We start from the raw sequence: 20367 nt of genomic DNA, 5'->3' as shown, positions 1-20367 counted from the left end.
GCCCAGCCAACCTATAGAGAAAGCTATTTTTTTTCCCCCCTTTGTACCTGCAGTCTCATTCTTTCGGTCACTACCCAGAGCTCACGACCACAGGTGTTGACAGGATTAACTGGTAGATTGTGAACTTTGCCTTCCAGCTCAGTGATGGCTCGGTACACTGGACACATTGCTGCAGATGCTGCACCAACACCTTTGCACTCGACAGACTGCAGAAACATAAATAAATTCCTTTTACCATTTTGGATAAAAGTGTCTGCTAAGTGAAATTGTGGGATTGTAGAATTTCCCAGGGAGGCTGAAGTGTGCTACCCCAATGACTGGAATACACCCTCTGGTCACCCTTTTTAAAAATCACAGCCACCACCCCGGTCTGCCACTCCACAGGCACTGTATCGATGTTCAAGTAACAATGAAGCAGTGTGTCAGCCAAGACAGCCCAACAATGTCCAGAGCCTTCAGCATGTCAGGGTGAATCAGTTCTACACTTCACAAGAGGACTTTCTTCCTCAGCGACTTCTGCTATAGATATGGGCGAAGCTTCCCACAAGTATTCTAGCTCTGCTTCCTCATCAGAGGATGTGCTAACTGGGTTGAGGAGTTCCTCAAAGTACTCTTTCCACTGCCCAGCAGTTCCTAGTCTGGGTCAGCATTTCTCCCTGGACTAGGAACACAGTCTCCCCATCCAATGGCTGCCAGAGCCTTCTCGAGGCCACATTCTGGGGACATGTGAGACTTTCATTAATTTGCTAAAAAACAAGAACAACCTTTAAGACCTTTAAATTAATTTTGCATTTAACTGTGGTTGAACAAATAGTGACCTGTTGTCCTGTTGCTGCCACCCTGACTGCTTAGACACACTGTTAAAACGCTGGTCAAAGTTGTCTAATATGCTTGTGGTCTATCCTGATTTCCCTTTGGTCCTCTAGAAGTGGTATGTTGTTTATTTGCCTCCAACACATCAAATTATTACTCTTGTGCCATAGTAGTAATTGATGTCTTACTGTAATACCAGTACTGCCCCAGTAAGTATGTAAATTTCACAATGTCATACGTCGTGGCAAATTTTCCTTGAACAACTGAATGATTGTCTTTCTTTCAGTCCACAGCTTATACTGTTGGGACACTTAAAGTCTCATGATTTTTCTTTCAAATTTTTAAGTTGCATTTGCAGTTACATTATGTTCTAACATTCTTGAATTACAAAACTTTTGACAACGCTAACTGCCTGTCATAAAACCTGACAAAAGATTTGCCTATGCCTCCAGGGTGGGAATCCCGTTGGCTCTTGACTGTTGTGGCCTATCGCAGTAGAACTCTCCGGCTCCTGTCCTGTCAATACTGAACAGAAGTGGCATACGATCACCCACTTTTCAATCTCAACAACACTCTCAAAATCTGTTAAATTTGTAAAATCTCCCGAATTTGACACTGGAGACAACCGTTTTCATCCTATGCAGTGACCGGCATTTTACTTAACTAAACAATAACCTCAGAGGTGATCTTGTGAAACATTGCCTTGAAAGACTTTTTTTTCCCCAAGCTATCTTGATCATCTTGAGCTGTATTTCCATTGTCTTCATGAAGAGTTTGTTACATTTGTTGCCTGAGTCTCTGATTGTGATGTTTTCTGTGCGTCTCAGGTTCTTCAGCTGGGTTCGGACATCTTGCCTCAGTACAAACAGGAAACGCCGAAGACACCACCACACATCATTTTACATTACTGCCTCTTCAAGACCACGTGGGACTGGGTCATTCTCATCCTCACCTTTTATACCGCCATCATGGTGCCCTACAATGTCTCCTTCAAAACCAAGCAGAACAACGTCACCTGGCTGGTAGTGGACAGCATTGTGGACGTCATCTTCCTCGTCGACATCGTCCTTAATTTCCATACCACCTTCGTTGGTCCAGCCGGAGAGGTGATTTCTGACCCAAAACTTATTCGCATGAACTATGTGAAGACCTGGTTCGTCATTGACCTGCTGTCCTGCCTGCCTTATGATGTCATCAACGCCTTTGAGAATGTTGATGAGGTCAGTGGACTTTTATTTGTTTAGTATTTCACAATACAACAGCTTCCTTAAACACTGTAAAGAAGTCAAAAGTAATACATGCGAGCATGTGGCTCATCCATTAGATGTTATTCTAACAGTGTTCATAGCACACAGCAGGTGCATCATACAGACAGAAGAGTAGCAGACAGAATAGTCATAGCATGGACTAGTGAGTGAACAGTAGTCAGGATGTGCCAATCTGAGGAGCAAACTCAAAACGACTGTTTGTCTGAAGAGTTGACGTGCTTTGATATTGACAAATAAAGACGTAGCATATGCTGATGCCATTCAGTCATTACAGCTCTAATATTGCAGCATGTTGGCTGTAATATGTACCATACCTGGCTGGACTATTGCAGTAAAACCCCAAGGATTCAGTTAATCAAAATGTTTCCAATACTAATTTCAATATTATGAGAGTTTCAGGGCCAGTTTAGATCAGACCCAAAACCGTTTTGTCTCACAGATTTGGTTTATGTTTAAGTCATTTGGTTTTGATTAAGCTTATTGTAAGATTGCAACATATTTATATAGTTGTTATTATTAGGTGTTATTTGCAGATTCAAATCGATAAAGAATAAATCAGAGTATTGTTTGGGGATCAAAGTCTAGTATTTCTTATTCTTCCGTGCCAGCAAGCTCTTTCAAGTAAAGGCAACCCTTTATTTTGTCCCACAGTGGGGAAATTTGCAAGTATATATTAGTTTTCATATCTATCTATTAATTACAAGGAAAATGGAAATGTGCTTAAATAGGCCTTTATGGGGCTGAAGTAACAAATCAACGACTTGCTGCTTTTCTTTTGCAGTGGAATAAATTGTACAATAGAAATTGCATTGGACATTGATGCAAATGATTCCTTTGGGTATCTTAATTTTTGTTGGTTAGCTAAAAACCCTCTCTGTCTGTATAACAGTAAGAACCCCACAGAGAACAACTACTGTAAGTTTATGTGCTGAGAAATTCTGATAAAACAGAGGAGAAACTAGGTTAATTGGTAGAATCTCACAGAAGTGTTGGCTTTTCTGTTGGAGAAATAAAAATACAAAAAATCCATAGCATCAGTGAGCATCAGAAATGCTCAAACGTAGAGAAAGAAACAGGATGGTCTGAGACTCCCAGATCAAATGACCTGCAGTTTGCAGAGCCATGGAATACCCTCTGGTCTCCTCCACATTTGTCGGGGGTTAATTCTGTAGTAATGACCCAGATTATGTCACAACTACCTGACACAAAAAGAGCGAGATGGTTTCAAATCATAGAATTTCCAAAATAGAAACGACAAATACTAACCAAAACTTGTGAATGAGTACCAAATACATGGCATATAATTTAAAATAACCACTAGTTCCTTTGGTCAGAATAGGTTCAGTCATGTTTATCTGCACTGCAGTCAACAAATGATAGCAGCTGGTCTCCGCTTATTAATTATCTTGTCACTGGACACTGCTCGAAGTTTGTCTTCTTCCTCACTGGATGTTAAATAACACAGTCAGGGGGTTCACATTAAGTTACAGCTGACACCGCGTATCAAGTTGTTTTTCATTCAGATTAATTGGAGTGTGGAGCTGAAACATCACAGTGGCAGTGCTTTCTCTTTCTGTTTTGACGTGACATGAACCAGACGTGTATAATAATAACAGACTCTGTGGTTTAAAACATTTCTGGTGGCATGTGTCCATCGTCTGGGGTGAGTCGACTGAGGGTTTCCTCTGTTTTTCAGCCTGTAGTTTTGGTCAAGTCCATAGGTTTTACTGCTCAATCATTTGGAGTCTGTTCAGGACTGAAGCAGCCTGCGAACAGCTACACACTTTGCTTCTAATGGTGTTTTGGTGATGAGGAAATCCAGCAACCTGCTTGCAATCGTGGCCTGAAGTAGGTGATGTCACACTGTCAGATCTAACAGTGGATGTGTGCTGAGAAAAAACTCAACCATTTGGTTAATTTCAGTTATGGATATATTTGTTATTCTAGCCAATGTCACAATCATAATCAAACTCTTTATTTAGAAAATATTTTCTGATTCTATTTTGATTTTTTTTTTTTAAAAATTCTCTGCATTGTTTATGCAACACAAAACAAATGTGATCGTTTCACGCCCAATATTTCCATTTAAATACTACTGAGTCACATACAACCAACTAAATACACACACTGCTGGTGTGAATGCAGCAAGGAATGAGCCTTGCAGCAGCAGTATTTTTAGCTTGTTAGAGGAAAGGCTTTCAGCTATTTTTGTTTTCAATGTTATTTGTTAATTTAGTTCTTTATATTTTTGTATTTACTCACTAACTTGTTATATGTACCGAGCAAAAAGAGTGAGAGAGTGGTTCTTAGGTCCATTCATTTTTTGTTCAAAATGCTTTTCTTCACAGCAGCTCACTCTGTTTAGTGCAGGACATGTTGTAGGGTCTTATAGAGATGGCTTGGATTCACAATCACTGGAGCTGTTTAGTTAACCCCTTTCTTTATTAAATGTTTTGGCTGATTCTCATTTGATTTCATTCGCAGAAGTATGGTTGTTGTTGAAACTGAAGAAGACGCTTGTGCCGTAAATATATATTTTGTATGGAATTATTGATCTTTAGGATGCGACTTGCAAATTTATTTTTAGGCCTTCATTTGTGTATGTGATAGAAAATTACGTTCCTTTAATTACCGTAATGTGAACAATTGTATTTACTGACATTTAATCACAAGGAGGTAGAGCAAATAAATAGATATTTGGTAAAAAATTGAGTTTAACGCTATGTCTGAATTTCTGACATCCAGTTTATACATATTTCATATAAAAATATTCTGCCCTGTAAATGTGTCATCTGTGTGCTGTTGGACTCGTAGCACACCTGCTGCACTCTCTGCTAAAAGCACGATATCACACCAAAACTAAGTGCTGCAATGGTATTGTTTTTGATTCTTCAGTTTCTTATTTCACTTAATAAGATAAGGCAGCAGCTAGATGAGCTCATGGTCTAGAAGGAAAAATCAGCTAAACTGCTAGCTGGCGACGAGATCAGCCGATACGAGCTGGTACAATCCTATTTTTTCATTCTAGTGAAGTATGTGCTTTGTTGGATTAACCACCTTCCATTTTAACTATTGCCTTATACTTAAATGTGTTCAACTGTAAATGTTTCATTATTTTAGTATAAATATTAATAGTAGTGAAACAAACAAACTTACAAACACGTAATTCCTGTAAAACATAGACTGCAAAAGTTAGTTGTTTTTTTTAATAGTTACAATGGATTGGATATCTGGGACTACACAGTTTGTTGGTAGATGTAGGACAATATCTGCATTTTTAGCTCTTGTGTTGCTGCTGTGGCAATGATTTTTTTGTGATAAATGATCTAACTGAAGTAAGATTCAATTCTCTGCAGTTTTATTTTCACACTGCACTGCCCAGAGCTACCTCTGAGGAAAGAAACTCATACTCAATAATGTCCTTTGTTAAAAAAAAAAAAGTATCAACATAAGTCATTAAATACAGAAACGTCGGCTCTTACTCTGTCTACAGTGTTGTGCAGTCGTATGTGACCCACAGCAGCGATGGTCTATCCAGCTGAGGTGTGAAATTAAAGACGATGCAGTGGCCTGCTGGCTTCTGGGAGCCTAATCAAAATGATGGAGTGCACTGTTTTACATTCATCCAGTGACTTCACAGCATGTCATTACTTCCTGTAGATCCAGAGAGAAAGGTCGCGACTGAGGACCGCAAAAGTGCTGATGTGTCAAAAATGTCCAGTGCAGCAACAAAAATATCTTCTAAATCACTCTAGTTCCACGTCTCTCCAGTGTTTTATTCAGAGCAGACAATAGAAAAGATGAAGGGGGAATCCTCTTTGAGCAGAATAATCCCTTTTATCTTAAACTGCTCTAAGGCTGACTAACAGCACAGGAGTCTGTTGCACATCTGTTTAAAGATGGTCCACTCTGCTCATTCACCAGATAATTTTGTGTCCACAAACATATTGACTTTAAACTTGTTTCCCTCCCAAATGATAGGTGACACCCCGAAGATAACGGAAAAGTCTTGTAATGTCTTGATGATTTTGGGATAATTTTTCCACCATCAGAGAAGGGGGAAAAACTTCTTCTTTGATACAAACAACCCAATTTCAAAGCATCTCTGGAGAGTTGCACCTGCTTTCCTCTATGAAACATCTTTTTCAACTTAACCCAAGTGAGGGCGGCCTGATTTCCTCTGTGCTGCTTAAAGCATCAATAAATTATGTCTGGACAAACAACTTCTTGTCTCCTTGCAAACTGTCTGCTGTTTTTGTAGCTTACAACAATGCGACCCAGAAATACAACACACACTTTGCTGAAGAGAAAAAGTTTGTTTTTATCTTTACAGGTCACTTGGCATTAGCATTATAACAGCAACTCATACTCTGAATGGCAGAGCAGCGATAAAGTCAGATGACAGCTGTTTGCTAAATTGCTCTTTTGCTCTTTAGATTTAGCTTGGGAGGCAAAACGAAAACCGAAATCATGAATACAGTACCATTGTTTGTAGAACTTGCAGAAGAGATAACAGGTCCTGAACAACCATATCGGTCATTTGTCTCCTCTGCCAACTGCAGAAAATACAGCAATACGACCGTAGCTTATTTGTGTGTTGCTTCCATGTTTTTGTAGTTTAAGATATTTTTGCGTTCTCAGGGGATTAATGAATTCAGTCCAAAAATGATTCCACCAGTTACAACCGATAAGATTACAGACACACACTGTCTGAATGTAAAATGCTTTCACTCATGAGAAGGTATTAAAAACACCTCACATTATTGTTTAGTGTACTTTTTATTTTAATCTAGTTTTTGCTGTGAAGAATCGGGTATCGACCAGCATTTTTTCGTCATAGTACCTCAGAAGTTAGACAGAGGGGAAATAAAAATCATTTATCAACACTTTCTTATGCTGTTATCGTCACCTGTTAAATTCAGAACATAAAGTCATGATTGCATCAGTTGCGATCAAAATCAAATCAGATTATAATGTTGATCTAGAAGTCCATTTTGTCTGTCTAGTTTGTTCAAAAAGCTGTGATTTCAACATAAAGAGAACCTGCCCTGACAGCTTCTTACTAGGACAATTCACCCCTGACAGCAGGAAAACAAAGTCCCAGTGATTAGATAATTATGTCGTGATCAGAGGCAAAGAAAAAGAACAGAAACAATGAAGTGTTATTTAATACCCCGTGTTATGTTCTACAGAGAAGAGAAAAACAGTTGTTGAGTGAAGGGAGATGTGTCAAGAGATTTAACCCCGTCGCTGCAGCCCATCAGACTGAGATCGACCTTTTCATTCCCCCTTCAGTCACAGTGAGAATGCTCTGTGTCTCTCAGTGCCGGCGCTGAGGACTGCGATCGAGCAGCAGTGCATTCTGGGTGCATCCCTGGTGAGGAAACAGTGTTGTTGAGAGGAGATGGAGAGTGGCTGAGCGGTCTGATGAGAGGCTGCGTGACGTGACAGATGAGTCAAACAGGATGTTTCTGTAGGTGGCAGCTGCTACATGCGTCATACATGTTTGATATGCTCTTTATACATGTTTCATACACACTATATTCATCCCAACTTGAAAAATACTAATGGAGAACAGAGAGAGCAAGGAAAAAAAATCGACTATCAACCTCAGTTAAGAACCAGTTGTTTCATGAAATCATTTGTACAGCCTACTGCACTTGAGATATTTTCTCCCATAACCATGGCTGTAGAATGCCTGACTTTCAAATAAAGACATGCGATAAAATAAAGAGGTTATAACATGACCACACTTAAAACCATGGAAGCAGCATAGCTCCATATAAACAGTTGTTCAATGGACATAAATTTGGCTTTTGTGATTTTCTTTCGTGACTTTTTATAACAGAATTTTTGTTTGTCCAGTGCTTTGGTTCATGACAAAATCCATCCATCCATCCATCCATCCATCCATCCATCCATCCATCCATCCATCCATCCATCCATCCATCCATCCATCCATCCATCCATCCATCCATCCATCCATCCATCCATCCATCCATCCATCCATCCATCCATCCATCCATCCATCCATCCATCCATCCATCCATCCATCCATCCATCCATCCATCCATCCATCCATCCTTCCTTCCTTCCTTCCTTCCTTCCTTCCTTCCTTCCTTCCTTCCTTCCTTCCTTCCTTCCTCGGGTCGTGGGGAGCTGGAGTCTATCCCCAGTGACTCAGAGTGAAGGCAGGGGACATCTGGACAGGTCTCCAGTCTGTCACAGGGCTCAGAGAGAGAAATGACCAGTCAACCTCAGCATGTTTTTGGACCGTTCAAACTCCATGCTCATGAAATGTTAGCACAACAAACAATTGAAGATAAAAGATAATAAACATAATAAGCATGTTAGCATACACTCATACATTAGAAAATATTAAATCTATCCTATCCTTTTTTAACCCTGTAAATTGATGTGTCTGTTGTTAGTTTCTACCAGTATTTATTGTAGTTCCATTTGTTCAGGAAACATAAATGTGTGACACTCCCTCCCAATCATTCACTTGGCTGTGTCCTTGAAACCAAAGTGAACACAACAGCTTTGTGTGTGGTGCCTGGTGTTGTGGCTTTGGGTCCGTCCTTATAGGTTCTGGGGCCGCTGATTACTTTACTGGAATATGTAGAGTTGAAAGCCTCTCCGGTCATAAAAACTAATGTAGAAGAGTAAAACTTAGAATCATCAGTGAGAGGGAGGAATACGTCGTTGCTAATGGATGTATTACAGACGGTAAAGTACATTTTTTTGCAGTGAGCAGAGCTTTTCTTGACATTTCTGCACACACAGAGCTCTGCAACATCTCTAGTCAACATTATGTCTTTTGGTTGTTTTCCTTCTTTTTTTATATACACATCGTCAGTGATGTTTCCTGGGGTCATCGGATGTTTCGGGACTTTCAATATCACACACCAGCACCCAGGCATTCTAACTGGGATAGACCAATGTCTGGCTTGAGTCCAGGTGGCACCATCAATGGGAATCTTTTACATAACACATTGACATGGCTGTTAAAATGCAGCTATCACTGTCACTCTGGCAGACATGAAACATTAATGTCAGAAACAGTATTGTTCAGATTTTACTGAATGTAATTGCAGATTTTACTGGGACATTAATAGACAGTAATACTTTGAAGTCCTGTTTGCTGCCCACATTCAGTCCTCTGACTTTAAGAAATACCTGCAGCGTCACACAGCAGCAGCAACCATCAGTGCTTCTTAAAGCGGTGAAGTTGCTCAGTGGTTTTGTTCAAGGGTGCATCTCTAGAAATGATGAGGAGCAGACAAGTGCTGCTCTTCCTCTTTCTCTGTTCAGATTTGACTTTGTAATCTGGAGACTGAGCCGGTACCCTTTCAGTCTCAACTTTAAGCCACTTTCTCCAAACTAAAGCGTGGATTCGAACCTTTGGGAAACTATGACGTATGGACCGAAAACTATCAGCATCACATTTTAGCTGAAGGGAGACCAAAAAACAATCTTCACCCAACTAGAACTGAGTATTATTAAAGCAGAAACGTCCCCTTACCAAAAACAAATCAGAGCTCACTTGTACATTATTTTTTATCTCTTTATGCTCTTTTTTTGTTTGCAATTCAAGTTTCTTTTTTGTTTTGTTTTCAAGTAGATAGAAGTCATGATGCAACACAAGACATTGTTACAGTAAGACATGTCACAACAGATAATGAAACAAACAGGACAAAATGTAATATATCCTGAAAAATATAGTAGCTAATTCATTGTATAAGAATTACATAAATCCAAAACCACATGCTACTATATAAACGGAGTAGCTCAATTGTGTAAATTCTTATAATGTAGAAAACTGCTCACTGTATGTCTGTCTGCTTACCCAAAATCAGACTTCATGATTTTTCTGATACCGTCTTCTGTGTCTGAATTTGGATCGCATTAACCATCGACTTACATGGATCACAGAACATGAGACATCTTTAGATTGATCAGATCCAGTAAATAAGCCAACCAAATGACCAACCAGGGTGAGTGAATCACTTTAACTGACAGTATGTCAATATTAAGATGTATCAATAAATTGATAGTGTTTAGGCATGAAATCAGATTTAAAAACAATCAGAACAAAGTTGTAAACACCGTTTACAAAGAGGCAAGTAAGAATAGGACTAACAATGGGACTACAAAACAGTCTGTGATCGAACATACAAATGTCCGTTGTGCTTGCAGCTCAATCATTAAAAGCGTTTACAAAATAAAAGCATCAATAAAAGTGTCCTCTCTGCACACAGAGTCCCTGATCGAAAATTAATCTGTAACACAGTTTGTAATTCATGTAAAAATGTTTGATCAAATAACATAAGCTGATATTTTAAGTTGTTGTAGATACAGTGTGACATACGTTGGCCAGTATTGTCATACTGGTGATTTAGTTTCCATTTGAGCAACAGGATCTTTTGTGTCTCATGATGATCTAAATGTTTCAGAACTTTTATATCCCGAAAAGATGAAAAGTATTTGCTTATCTTGACTTGAAAATTAAAAATATTGAAATAAATGCCACAAATTAAATTATTTCTGTTTCTTTTCCTCTTGCTCTCCAGGGAATCAGCAGCCTCTTCAGCTCTCTCAAAGTGGTCCGTCTGCTGCGTTTGGGTCGTGTTGCCAGAAAGCTGGACCACTACATTGAATACGGTGCTGCCGTACTGGTTTTACTGGTGTGTGTGTTTGGCTTGGCGGCCCACTGGCTAGCCTGCATCTGGTACAGCATTGGAGACTACGAGGTGATTGACGAGGACACCAACCGAGTAAGGATGGACAGCTGGTTGTACCTTCTTGGAGAGACGGTGGGGACGCCGTACAGATTCAATGCCTCAGGCTCGGGCCGCTGGGAGGGCGGACCCAGCAAAGACTCGGTCTACATCACCTCGCTGTATTTCACCATGACCAGTCTGACCAGCATCGGCTTCGGAAATATTGCACCAAACACAGACGGAGAGAAGATCTTCGCTGTGGCCATGATGATGATCGGATGTGAGTCATTGTCATTTTCTTCCGTGGTTGCTAGTCTGGTTTATTATTTTCTTTAGTTGTTTCTTGACGTTGGCTGTTTTGCAGCATCTAGGTGAGCTTACCATCACAGTCTGGGGTCAGAGCTCTGTCCAGGTCAGACCATCTGAATCTGACTAGATGTTTGGACCAGAATGAATTTGAGCTAATGAGATGCCTTCTTAGTGGTATTGTGTGATGCATAAGAATTTAAATATAAATTACAGCACCTAGAAGTTGTTTTAAAGGCAGTTGCTACGCATTGGAGCTTGTCTGACAGACTTATGTAACAGAAAATGTTGGTAGGTCTGTAGCTACTTCCTACTCAAAATAAGGATAAAGACGCTAAAGAAGTTTCTGTAGTGTTGTAGCATCCGTAACTATCAGAGATACCTTTTTACAATACACAGTCTTTTAAATAATTGTTGATACTCATATTTGATACTGTTTTTCTTTTCACTTTTAAATTTAATGACTTATTTCTTAGACTGTATGCCTTTATTCAATAGGGACAGTGTAGAGAGATAGGAACTGGAGGAGAAAGAGAAGAGGAGTGACATGCAGCTAAAGCTCGGGTCGGCCGGGAATTAAACCATGAAACTGCTGTGGAGGGCTGATTATAAATATTGATTGATTACAGGATTAACCCGTTGAAGCCAAAGCAAAAACACATTTTCTCATAATGCAGTCAAACAGGAACATAGAGACAGAGTAACCCCAAATTTCCAAGGATATTATAGTTTGTGATTTGTGTCAATAAGCCTACATGTGATTTTAAGTAGGATTTATTCATAAATAACACAGCACCTGTTTTGATTTGGCCAATTAATCAACCTTATTAACATGTAATTTGCTAGTTTGATGTTAATACATAAATGCAGGACCTGTCAAATTTGGTCAGTATCATTATATAACGCTGACTGATATAAAATGACCCTGTTAGACCTCCAGACATCAAGGAATCCATCCTTCACCTGTATTTCCTGGCAAAATGAATATGGTATCCCATCATCCTTCTGTACATAAACAGAGCAGAGCAAACATAAGAGTCACAAAGTTTTGTCAATAATTTATTGATGGATGGATGACTTCATTATCTGACACATCCTGCCAGATAAATCTCAGGGAGAATTGAATAAACTTTAAACTAAGAGTGTTAATTATTAATCCCTGTTTATAATTAAGCCAATTAAAAATATATTAATCTGGATGCAAGAAGTCGACACTTTTTCTGATTAGTACTGTAGAGTATGGGCAGTTTCAAGTAGAAAGCATTGTGAGGGTTTAGCCTAGTAAAGGATCACCATGACAAATCTTCTGAGACAGTGGATGACTAGAAAAAAAGGGGATTTTGTATTTGATATTTACACTATTGAGCTTCATTTGTTTAATTTTTAGCTCAGTATGACAGCCTCTACTGATGCTTTTCTATGTCCTCTCTGATCTATTCTGCTTCACCATATGCGTCTCCTGTATGTGTCATGTAGTTTTGCGTATCCACACTTATCTCCACAGTGCTGGAACATCATCTGTCTGCACCTTATTGTCGTTCTGCTATAGAGGAAAGAACAATCACTCTCATCTTGGATGGTGTTATGCCCAGTATACAGTGATTGTGCCCCAGCACAATAGTGACAGAAGAATTATAAGTTCAAACATTTGTGTGCCAGGAAGAGAGCACTGTTATTATAACGGTCACATTCACCCATTCACACACTGATGGCGGAAGCTACCACGCTAACCACGACCCATCAGGAGCAATTAGGGGTTAGGTGTCTTGCTCAGGGACACCTCAACATGAGCACGACGGGCCGAGGATCGAACTGGCAACCTTCCGGTTGCAAGAAGGCCACTCTACCCACTGAGCCATGTCACCCCTCTCGAAGGAGTCTTGACTTCTAAAAGCTAACTGAGGCACTGAGAGTCTTTAGAATCAGAACCGCTGTCTATAAACATACCTGATGTAAACCAGCACTTGAAAACATCAGAAAACATTGACTTGATGTATTTGTTCTGTAGTGTTTGGATTGAAATAGCTGTCAGTCATTCTCAGAGGGATGGGATGTTGCAGCTTTGTTTTGGTGGTTTCCTTTCTACAATCCGTCATCTGAACCTACAAGCTCTTCCTGTTTTGTCTGATCGCCCTCTGTTTCGTCGGCTCCGCCTGCAGCCATTAGCTTGAAGGATGATGTGTTGCTTTCACACAGTTTCACAGAGACACACCTCATCCACAATAAGAAACAGTGACTAAATGTTGACCATAAGGCACAATAGGCCAGCTGAGTGTCTTTCTTTACCATCTATCTCAGTCATCCAAAGACTGAAATGTGTTGCCTTGCAGTCATGTCTGCTGTTTAATCACACCAAATCAAAAACAAAAAGGTTTACATAATGTTGATAAATGGCACCTTAAGAGTTCATAATTTGATGCAAATGATTGATTGTCGCATCAAAATTTGACAAAATATAAGCACTACAACACTCAAAGAAGCAGAAGTTGAGTTGTAGTAGTTTAGTTCCCGTAGCCCCTTAGTTCCTGGAACACTTTGTTTAACAAGAGTTAGCAAAGTAGTGGTACTAGAAGTAGTTTTGATTTTTGTTTTTACAGGTTATAGCAAAGTCTGCATTTCAATGTCTTCTTCAGTAGATGGAGTTTGTGCAGATGTAACAGAGATAGCTCATTGCAAGCTTCAGAAAAGCGTGTAAGGGGACCTTTAGTTGGGATTATCTGGATAATTCCCCCCACTCCCCCGAGTCGTTCATGCTCCAGAGATGAGAGCTGCTCCAGGAAAAACCGACCCGTGTGTAAAAATAGCTGACCGCGGCGGAAAAAAGGCGCACATGAGAGGCATTGGATCGCCTCAGACAACTGTGACAGAGATGCCTTTGGATGCAGGCGGACCCTGTCTACACTGATTGCTGCTGTTACCTGCTGATGTGCTGGTCTTTCCTGAAGACTCGTGGTCTACATGTTCAAGATTGTGCTTGCTAATGGGCGCAGTTGGAACTGTGTGACACTTGTGAGCATTTTCAAGATTTAGAAAGACCTGTCTGACTCGATCTATGCAGACAGATGAACGGCCTTTCTGTTAGCAGTTGCTTCCTCAGAGATGTGATGGGGCCTGACACTCTACGGTCTTATGTAGTGGAGTTCCTCACTGAAATATTAACTGTACTGTCACAGTGGCTGGATTCCCAGCCCTCCCTGCTGTCTGCTACAGTCTGCACACATGCAACTGCTCAGCAGGATGCCTGATTCAGCCTAAGAGCTGGAGGTGACTGATCCTGCTCCTCTGCACAGTAGTATAACAACACTACTGACAACAATATGTGTCTGAAGTGCATATTGCCTCTAAAACAAAAAAAGCTTTAGTACAGAAGCAATCAATCCGAATCACGTCGTTTATTGAGTTTGTGAAATCCATATTAGGCTTATGGTAAATGTCACATACACCCTGCTTGAAATGAATCAAAAACTCCCACAATTATAACTACCAACAGAAATTCAACACATTTTCCATCAACAATTAATTTAACATCTCCCGTTATTTTCGTTGCCAGTACGCTGTCGATGGCCTGCCTGGTACATTTATATCCTGCCAGCTGTGTGATTCATTATCTGTTTACCACTTCAGACATCTTTAGAGTCTCTAGAGAATCTTTGAAGATTCTTCAGCACCTGCAAGCACCAGAACTTGGTTGTTTTGGTCACACTCTCATCATTTTAGTTCCAATTACTTCAAGATTCTTGACCATCAACTTGATCCATGAAAAAACATCTGGAATCAGTGTGTTGCCCAATGACACTTCGGCATGCAGAGGGACTGAGACTCAAACCGACAGCCTTGCGATTAGTGTACAGCCCGCTTCACCACTTGGACCACAGCCACAAGGACTACAGTGGTCTGTGATTTTGAACAGATCTCCGTGCTGTGGAGAATTTGTCAAAACTCTGTTCAGATTTAAAGTGGAGGCACGAGAGACTAAAGCAGTAGTGGAATGGGAGCAACGTGTCTCTTCTGGAGATTCAGATCCTGTCCCAATTCCAGGAGTACAGTCAAAGAGCAGCTAACATTAGCTGTGTCACATTCCAGTGTCACCTATATGACAAGGCAGGGCACAGCAGAAGAAGATTAAAGGTGCATTGACATTTCATATACAATACTAACCCTTGCAAGTGCTGCTGTTTTGTTCTTGTTGCACAACAGCTTCTGTTTTTTGTCTTTGCAATTTTTCTAACATGTGAAGAGATAACAGCCTTCCCAGTGGTGTTTTTATTTGCTGGTCTTGTACATATAGACCTAGTTACTTGGGAAAGATGTATGACTTTAATAAAACAATTTTTGAACCAGCTTTTATCTTGAGTAAAGGTAGAGAGAGAAAATCTGATTGAAACTATGAATCATCCATAAGACAGAAAATTGAGATTTTTTTTTTTTTTTTGCCATCATTGCCCAGCCTTCACCAGTCAGATTTTCTGCATGCGTTCATAATATGTAGTCTCTGTCCCAAGAAGATGACCTTTTGGATTTTCATTTTGAAGCCTAATTCAAGCACCAGTGTCAGACCAAAATTTATAGCAAGTTAACTTATATTCCTACAATAATATATTCTTTAAAATGTTCTAATTCCGTTTCTGCTCTCTGGAGGAAGAACACTTTACATTTTAGTGACCTTATGACCCTTCCTCCAGTGCTACCCTAGGTACAGACCTTATGTTACATAATTCCTGACATTGAAGGCAAGACAGACTGTGGAGGTTTTCCAGAGCAGAAATGACATCTGCAAGTAAAAGCTTTTCCTCACTGAGCTGAAGGATGAAGAGCTTTTATGTTGACAATTTGTCTCCTCAATCGGAAGCCGCCGTCATCTCGTGTCACGTCAGGATCTACAGTCTGCTAGTCTCACATTATCACACCCAACCTTCCAGAGAAGGTAAGAGGACATCAAACAGGAGACTGTTTGAAGTTTTTTTTTTTTTTTTTTTAGATTTTAAACCCTAGAAAATGAAAAATAATATTCTTACTTTATTTCTTACCCTTTACCTGACCATTTTTCCATTTTGCAGTATGGGTTATTGCACATCTAAAAGGAAATGAATATAATTCGTCAATGCACTTGAAATAAAATCAAGAGGTCACAGAATATCCAATGAAAGCAAACTTCTAACCCAGTTCAGTTCCTGTCTGCAGAGCTCCATCTTGCTCTGACAGTTTGCCCCTCTGGGGCTCCTGTAGACACACTGTACTGAAGCTGCAGTGCAGTTTGGATAAAACCTTTTGATTTTCTATTTAGATTCATGAGGAACACTGAAAGAAACTGAGCTTTGGATTGAGCCCTCCCCTCACATGCCCCGTCTGTCAGCTTCCTGGCCCATAAAGTGGCTGAAAGCCGCTGGAGGCTGATGGAAAGCGGTTGCTATGACAGCCTGCATCCGGGGCTCAAGATGAGAGTTTGGGTTATTAGCATAGCGAGTGTGAGTGTTGTAGTGCTTACTGGGACATCAGGATAGGATCTGAGTGGAAGAACAGAAATAGCTGGTCCATTTTTATTAGAACATCAGTACTCTCAGAGAGACTGGACCAAAGTCCTGTTTATCACCTCTGTGATGCGGCCAGGAGATCTCTCATCATGTGCAGCCGTCTTGTTGTTAATGATTGTTTTCATTGTATCTACTTTCATTACAATATAATAGAAATGGCACACAGCAGCAGCATATAATGATGAGTTATACAAAGATCCCCTACAGCCCTTTTCAAAGAGGAAATGAAGAAATTCTGGGAAAAACCAAAAGACTTTAATTCAGGTTTTAGGTAGACACAGTGGCACTGGGTTGATTTACCTTTGAGAACACCTGCTATACAGGGATATTTAAACATGCAAGAGAAGTAACATGACCAGAAAACGTATTTCAGTGGAGAGAACTAGGAACTGTTTCTTTCCCTCCTGAGAGCAACACCGGTACATCATCCCCTGTGAAGTTGATATGGTGACTTTGTTAGCCAACAACAGTTGATTAGTGACACACCCAGGAGTTGCAGAGCAATATTATCATTCATCTGCAGCTGTGTTGGTATCCACCTGATGAATCCAAATCCAGCACTCACTCTCTCCCACCTCTGTTTTTGACTCCGTTAATCCTGGTTGTTTACATGCTAAATGCTCAATATTAATCATCTAGTCTCTAACTGTTTGGCCATTAACAGCACTATGACAGTAAACCAAAACAATAAAATTATACCCAGATAGATACACAGTTGGCTGAGCTATATGTAAGTTATATATGACAATTATTCTTGTGATAGTGTTGTAATTCACTGTGAAGCTCTGTAAGGACAGCTGCAGATTCAGCTCATAATTTTCTGTAGTTTCAGCATAACAGAGACACATCTTCTGTTAGCATTTGATGCACTAATATTGCAAAAGGAAAAATGTCAAATAATTAACAAAAATCCATCATATCAGCTGTAAGTCCACAGTCTGGCAGTTTTAAACTCATGCCATTACAGTCAGATGCTCGTTGACATGTCAGAGTATGACACTGTCCCAGATTTAATGTGCGTCACTGCCCTAGAACAGGAGCAGTTTTATCACATGAGGGACTGCAAATATCAATAAACCTGTTCACCGCTTATTAATTCAATCATTGTTCAGTCTATTAAAACTATGAAAGCAGAGAAAACAGTGCAGCCACGTGAAAGAAAATGTGTCAAAGAAAATGTTTAACTAAAATGACTGATTGTTCCATATTAATTTTTTGTCAGTCCAAAGCCACTGATGGGTGAAGTAAATGATGCTGATTGAACATTGACATCTTGTGTTCTGGTCCTGGCATTAATTGGAATAGTACTTTGATATTTACCACCTACCTAAACATCATGGCATACCAAACACACTCCCACATTGCAGCAGTACTCACTTTAGGGCTAAAGGACAGCTGTGGCTGAAGTGGTAGAGCTGGTTGTTCGATAATCCAAAACTGAAGTTGCTCCTGTTTCGCCTTACATGGCAGCTCTGTTGCCATTGGTGTGTGAATGACCAGTGTTTCAGTAGCATCTGAAATAAAAACAAAAGAGCACTGTTCCTGTTGAGTCCTTATTTTGATAGAAAAAAAATATGTTTATGTATAATATTATACAATAAAGTAAGTTGTTTAATGTTTGAATATAGTCAGGACTGAGACTGGACAAATAATCAGGAACTATCTGATTAAAGAATAATTCAGAAAGTACATATCTGTACAAATAATATAAATTAAGTACAGCTGTAAAAAGGTTTATCTGTATTGATGTTATTACTAAATGATCAGGGTTTGCTCTGAAAGCATCTGTTTTTGAATAAATATTGTCCTGAGCTATTCTCGAACTTTTGTCTGTACGGATAAAAAATAACACAAACTCCTTGGCTGCTGTTGCTGCTTCTCAGCGGTGGACCTCCAGACCTGGCTCTGGTTCTGGACCTGCCGCTGCTGTTTCAGCGCCAGCTCAGCTACGGCGCTGTGCTGTAGCTGGACAGCAACCTTTCTGAAGGTCACTGTGACTCCTGTGTAATGATTCTGACACTTACATTCAGCCCTACAGTGTGAGCTGCTGTCCCTGTGATCAGAGTCGATGACAGCAGGTTTCTGCTGCTGTGAGGCAGCGGGATTCTTGCGAGATTTGCAAGATCAAACTCATAAGAGATTTCATCTTTTCAGGCATCAAGCTACGTGGTTGTTGCAAATCTGCAGCGGGTCGGACAAGTCAGCATCCTTTGATGAACTTCTTGTAGCTACAACCTGCTTTAGGTGCGAGTTAGCTCATGATGTGCAATGATTTATCTATTTATTCAGTCACTTACCAAGTATTTTTTTAAATATCCCTGTCCTTTTCCAGTTTCCAAGGACAGCTTCTCAGATAGTTTTGTGCAACCAACCATCAGGTTAGGTGGACAGGGGCGTTATTGATCTGGTGACCTGGGTGCATAGTGCTGACAAGCTGTGAGGGAGGGGCGCTGAGTCAGGATGGACTGCAGCAGCATGTATTGATGAGCTGAGCTGCAGCTGTGAGGAGACATTAACAGTTAATCTGTCGATACACACAGATACAGGGCCCATATTTATCAGACTTTCAACAAGGACACAACAGAAAGCTCTGAAGTACCAACTTCACAGGAAAAAAAAGTTGGCAGAGATTAAAATATGAGGCACAGGTGGCATTTGAGTGATATGTCTGATCAAAGAATGAATATTGTATGTTCTTATCATGCAGTGATGTGTCATTTTGCCTTGTTTCTGTACTGGATATACTCTTACACTTTCAGAAACCAGAATCGTAGTTTCCCACAGCTTACTATACCATAAAGACACTGTGAAAACCCAGACCAGTAAGATATGGCTGATGAGATGGCTAAACAAATGCACACATTTTTCCCAGCTTCATACAGTTTGAAATATGAGTAGTGATTGAGTTTTTAGGTGAGTTTGTTCCTGCACAAAAATAAAACTGAACAATTTTACGTTGGGCCTGTGATAATTATAAATAATTACAGAAAAGACATAAAATTAAGGTTTTCCAACATTACATTTTGACACACCTCTTTTTCACAGTTTCATAGTTTCTGCAGTTAGTGCTCTTTGTCTTTGTAAGACAGTGTTGTGTTAATGTTGGAAAGTGTTTTTCAGTCAAAAGAGTTGTTTTTCATTCTGAAGGTGTGAGTAGGAGTGAAGGTGGAATGTTTTTGATTCATGTTTCACCCTTTTGAAGTCCAAAATGTCGCTTTAAGCAGCTTGATAAATGCAGGCCCTGACCAACCATGGCAGCTCTCTGACTGAGACACCGTAATGAAGATGTATTGCTCGAGAAACTTCAGTAATGTGTTCAATAAAACTTTGTTTTATCACCAAAGGAAGTACAATGACATACTATACAGTACTATGTGTGATACTGAGGAGAGCTGCAGAGAACATCCATCCATCCATTCTCTATACACCACTTTATCCTCAGAGTCTATCCCAGCTGACTCAGGCGAAGGCAGGGGACACCCTGGACAGGTCGCCAGTCTGTCACAGGGCTACATATACAGACACACAATCACACACACATTCACACCTACAGACAATTTAGAGTTATCAATTAACCTCAGCATATTTTTGGACTGTGGGAGGAAGCCGGAGTGCCCGGAGAAAACCCACGCATGCACAGGGAGAACATGCAAACTCCATGCAGAAAGATCCCAGGCTCTAAAAGGGATTTGAACCGGAGATCTTCTTGCTGCAAGGCGAAAGTGC

At 40.1% G+C, this 20367-nt stretch overlaps 1 protein-coding gene across 1 annotated transcript in view; it reads left to right on the top strand.

Annotated features, from left to right (window-relative positions):
- kcnh1b (potassium voltage-gated channel, subfamily H (eag-related), member 1b) overlaps positions 1–20367 on the top strand; it is a 76315-nt gene that overhangs the window by 20056 nt on the left and 35892 nt on the right. Inside the window, exons 6-7 of the mRNA XM_022209916.2 lie at positions 1641–2033; positions 10655–11084. Coding sequence (XP_022065608.1) covers positions 1641–2033; positions 10655–11084 — 823 coding nt within the window. The remainder of the gene's footprint in view (positions 1–1640; positions 2034–10654; positions 11085–20367) is intronic.

This window comes from Acanthochromis polyacanthus, chromosome 3 (assembly GCF_021347895.1).
Source record: "Acanthochromis polyacanthus isolate Apoly-LR-REF ecotype Palm Island chromosome 3, KAUST_Apoly_ChrSc, whole genome shotgun sequence".
In the NCBI taxonomy this organism is placed as follows: Eukaryota; Metazoa; Chordata; class Actinopteri; family Pomacentridae; genus Acanthochromis; species Acanthochromis polyacanthus.
The sequence above is the reverse complement of the archived record's forward strand: the minus strand, read 5'-3'. Positions and strand labels throughout refer to the sequence as shown.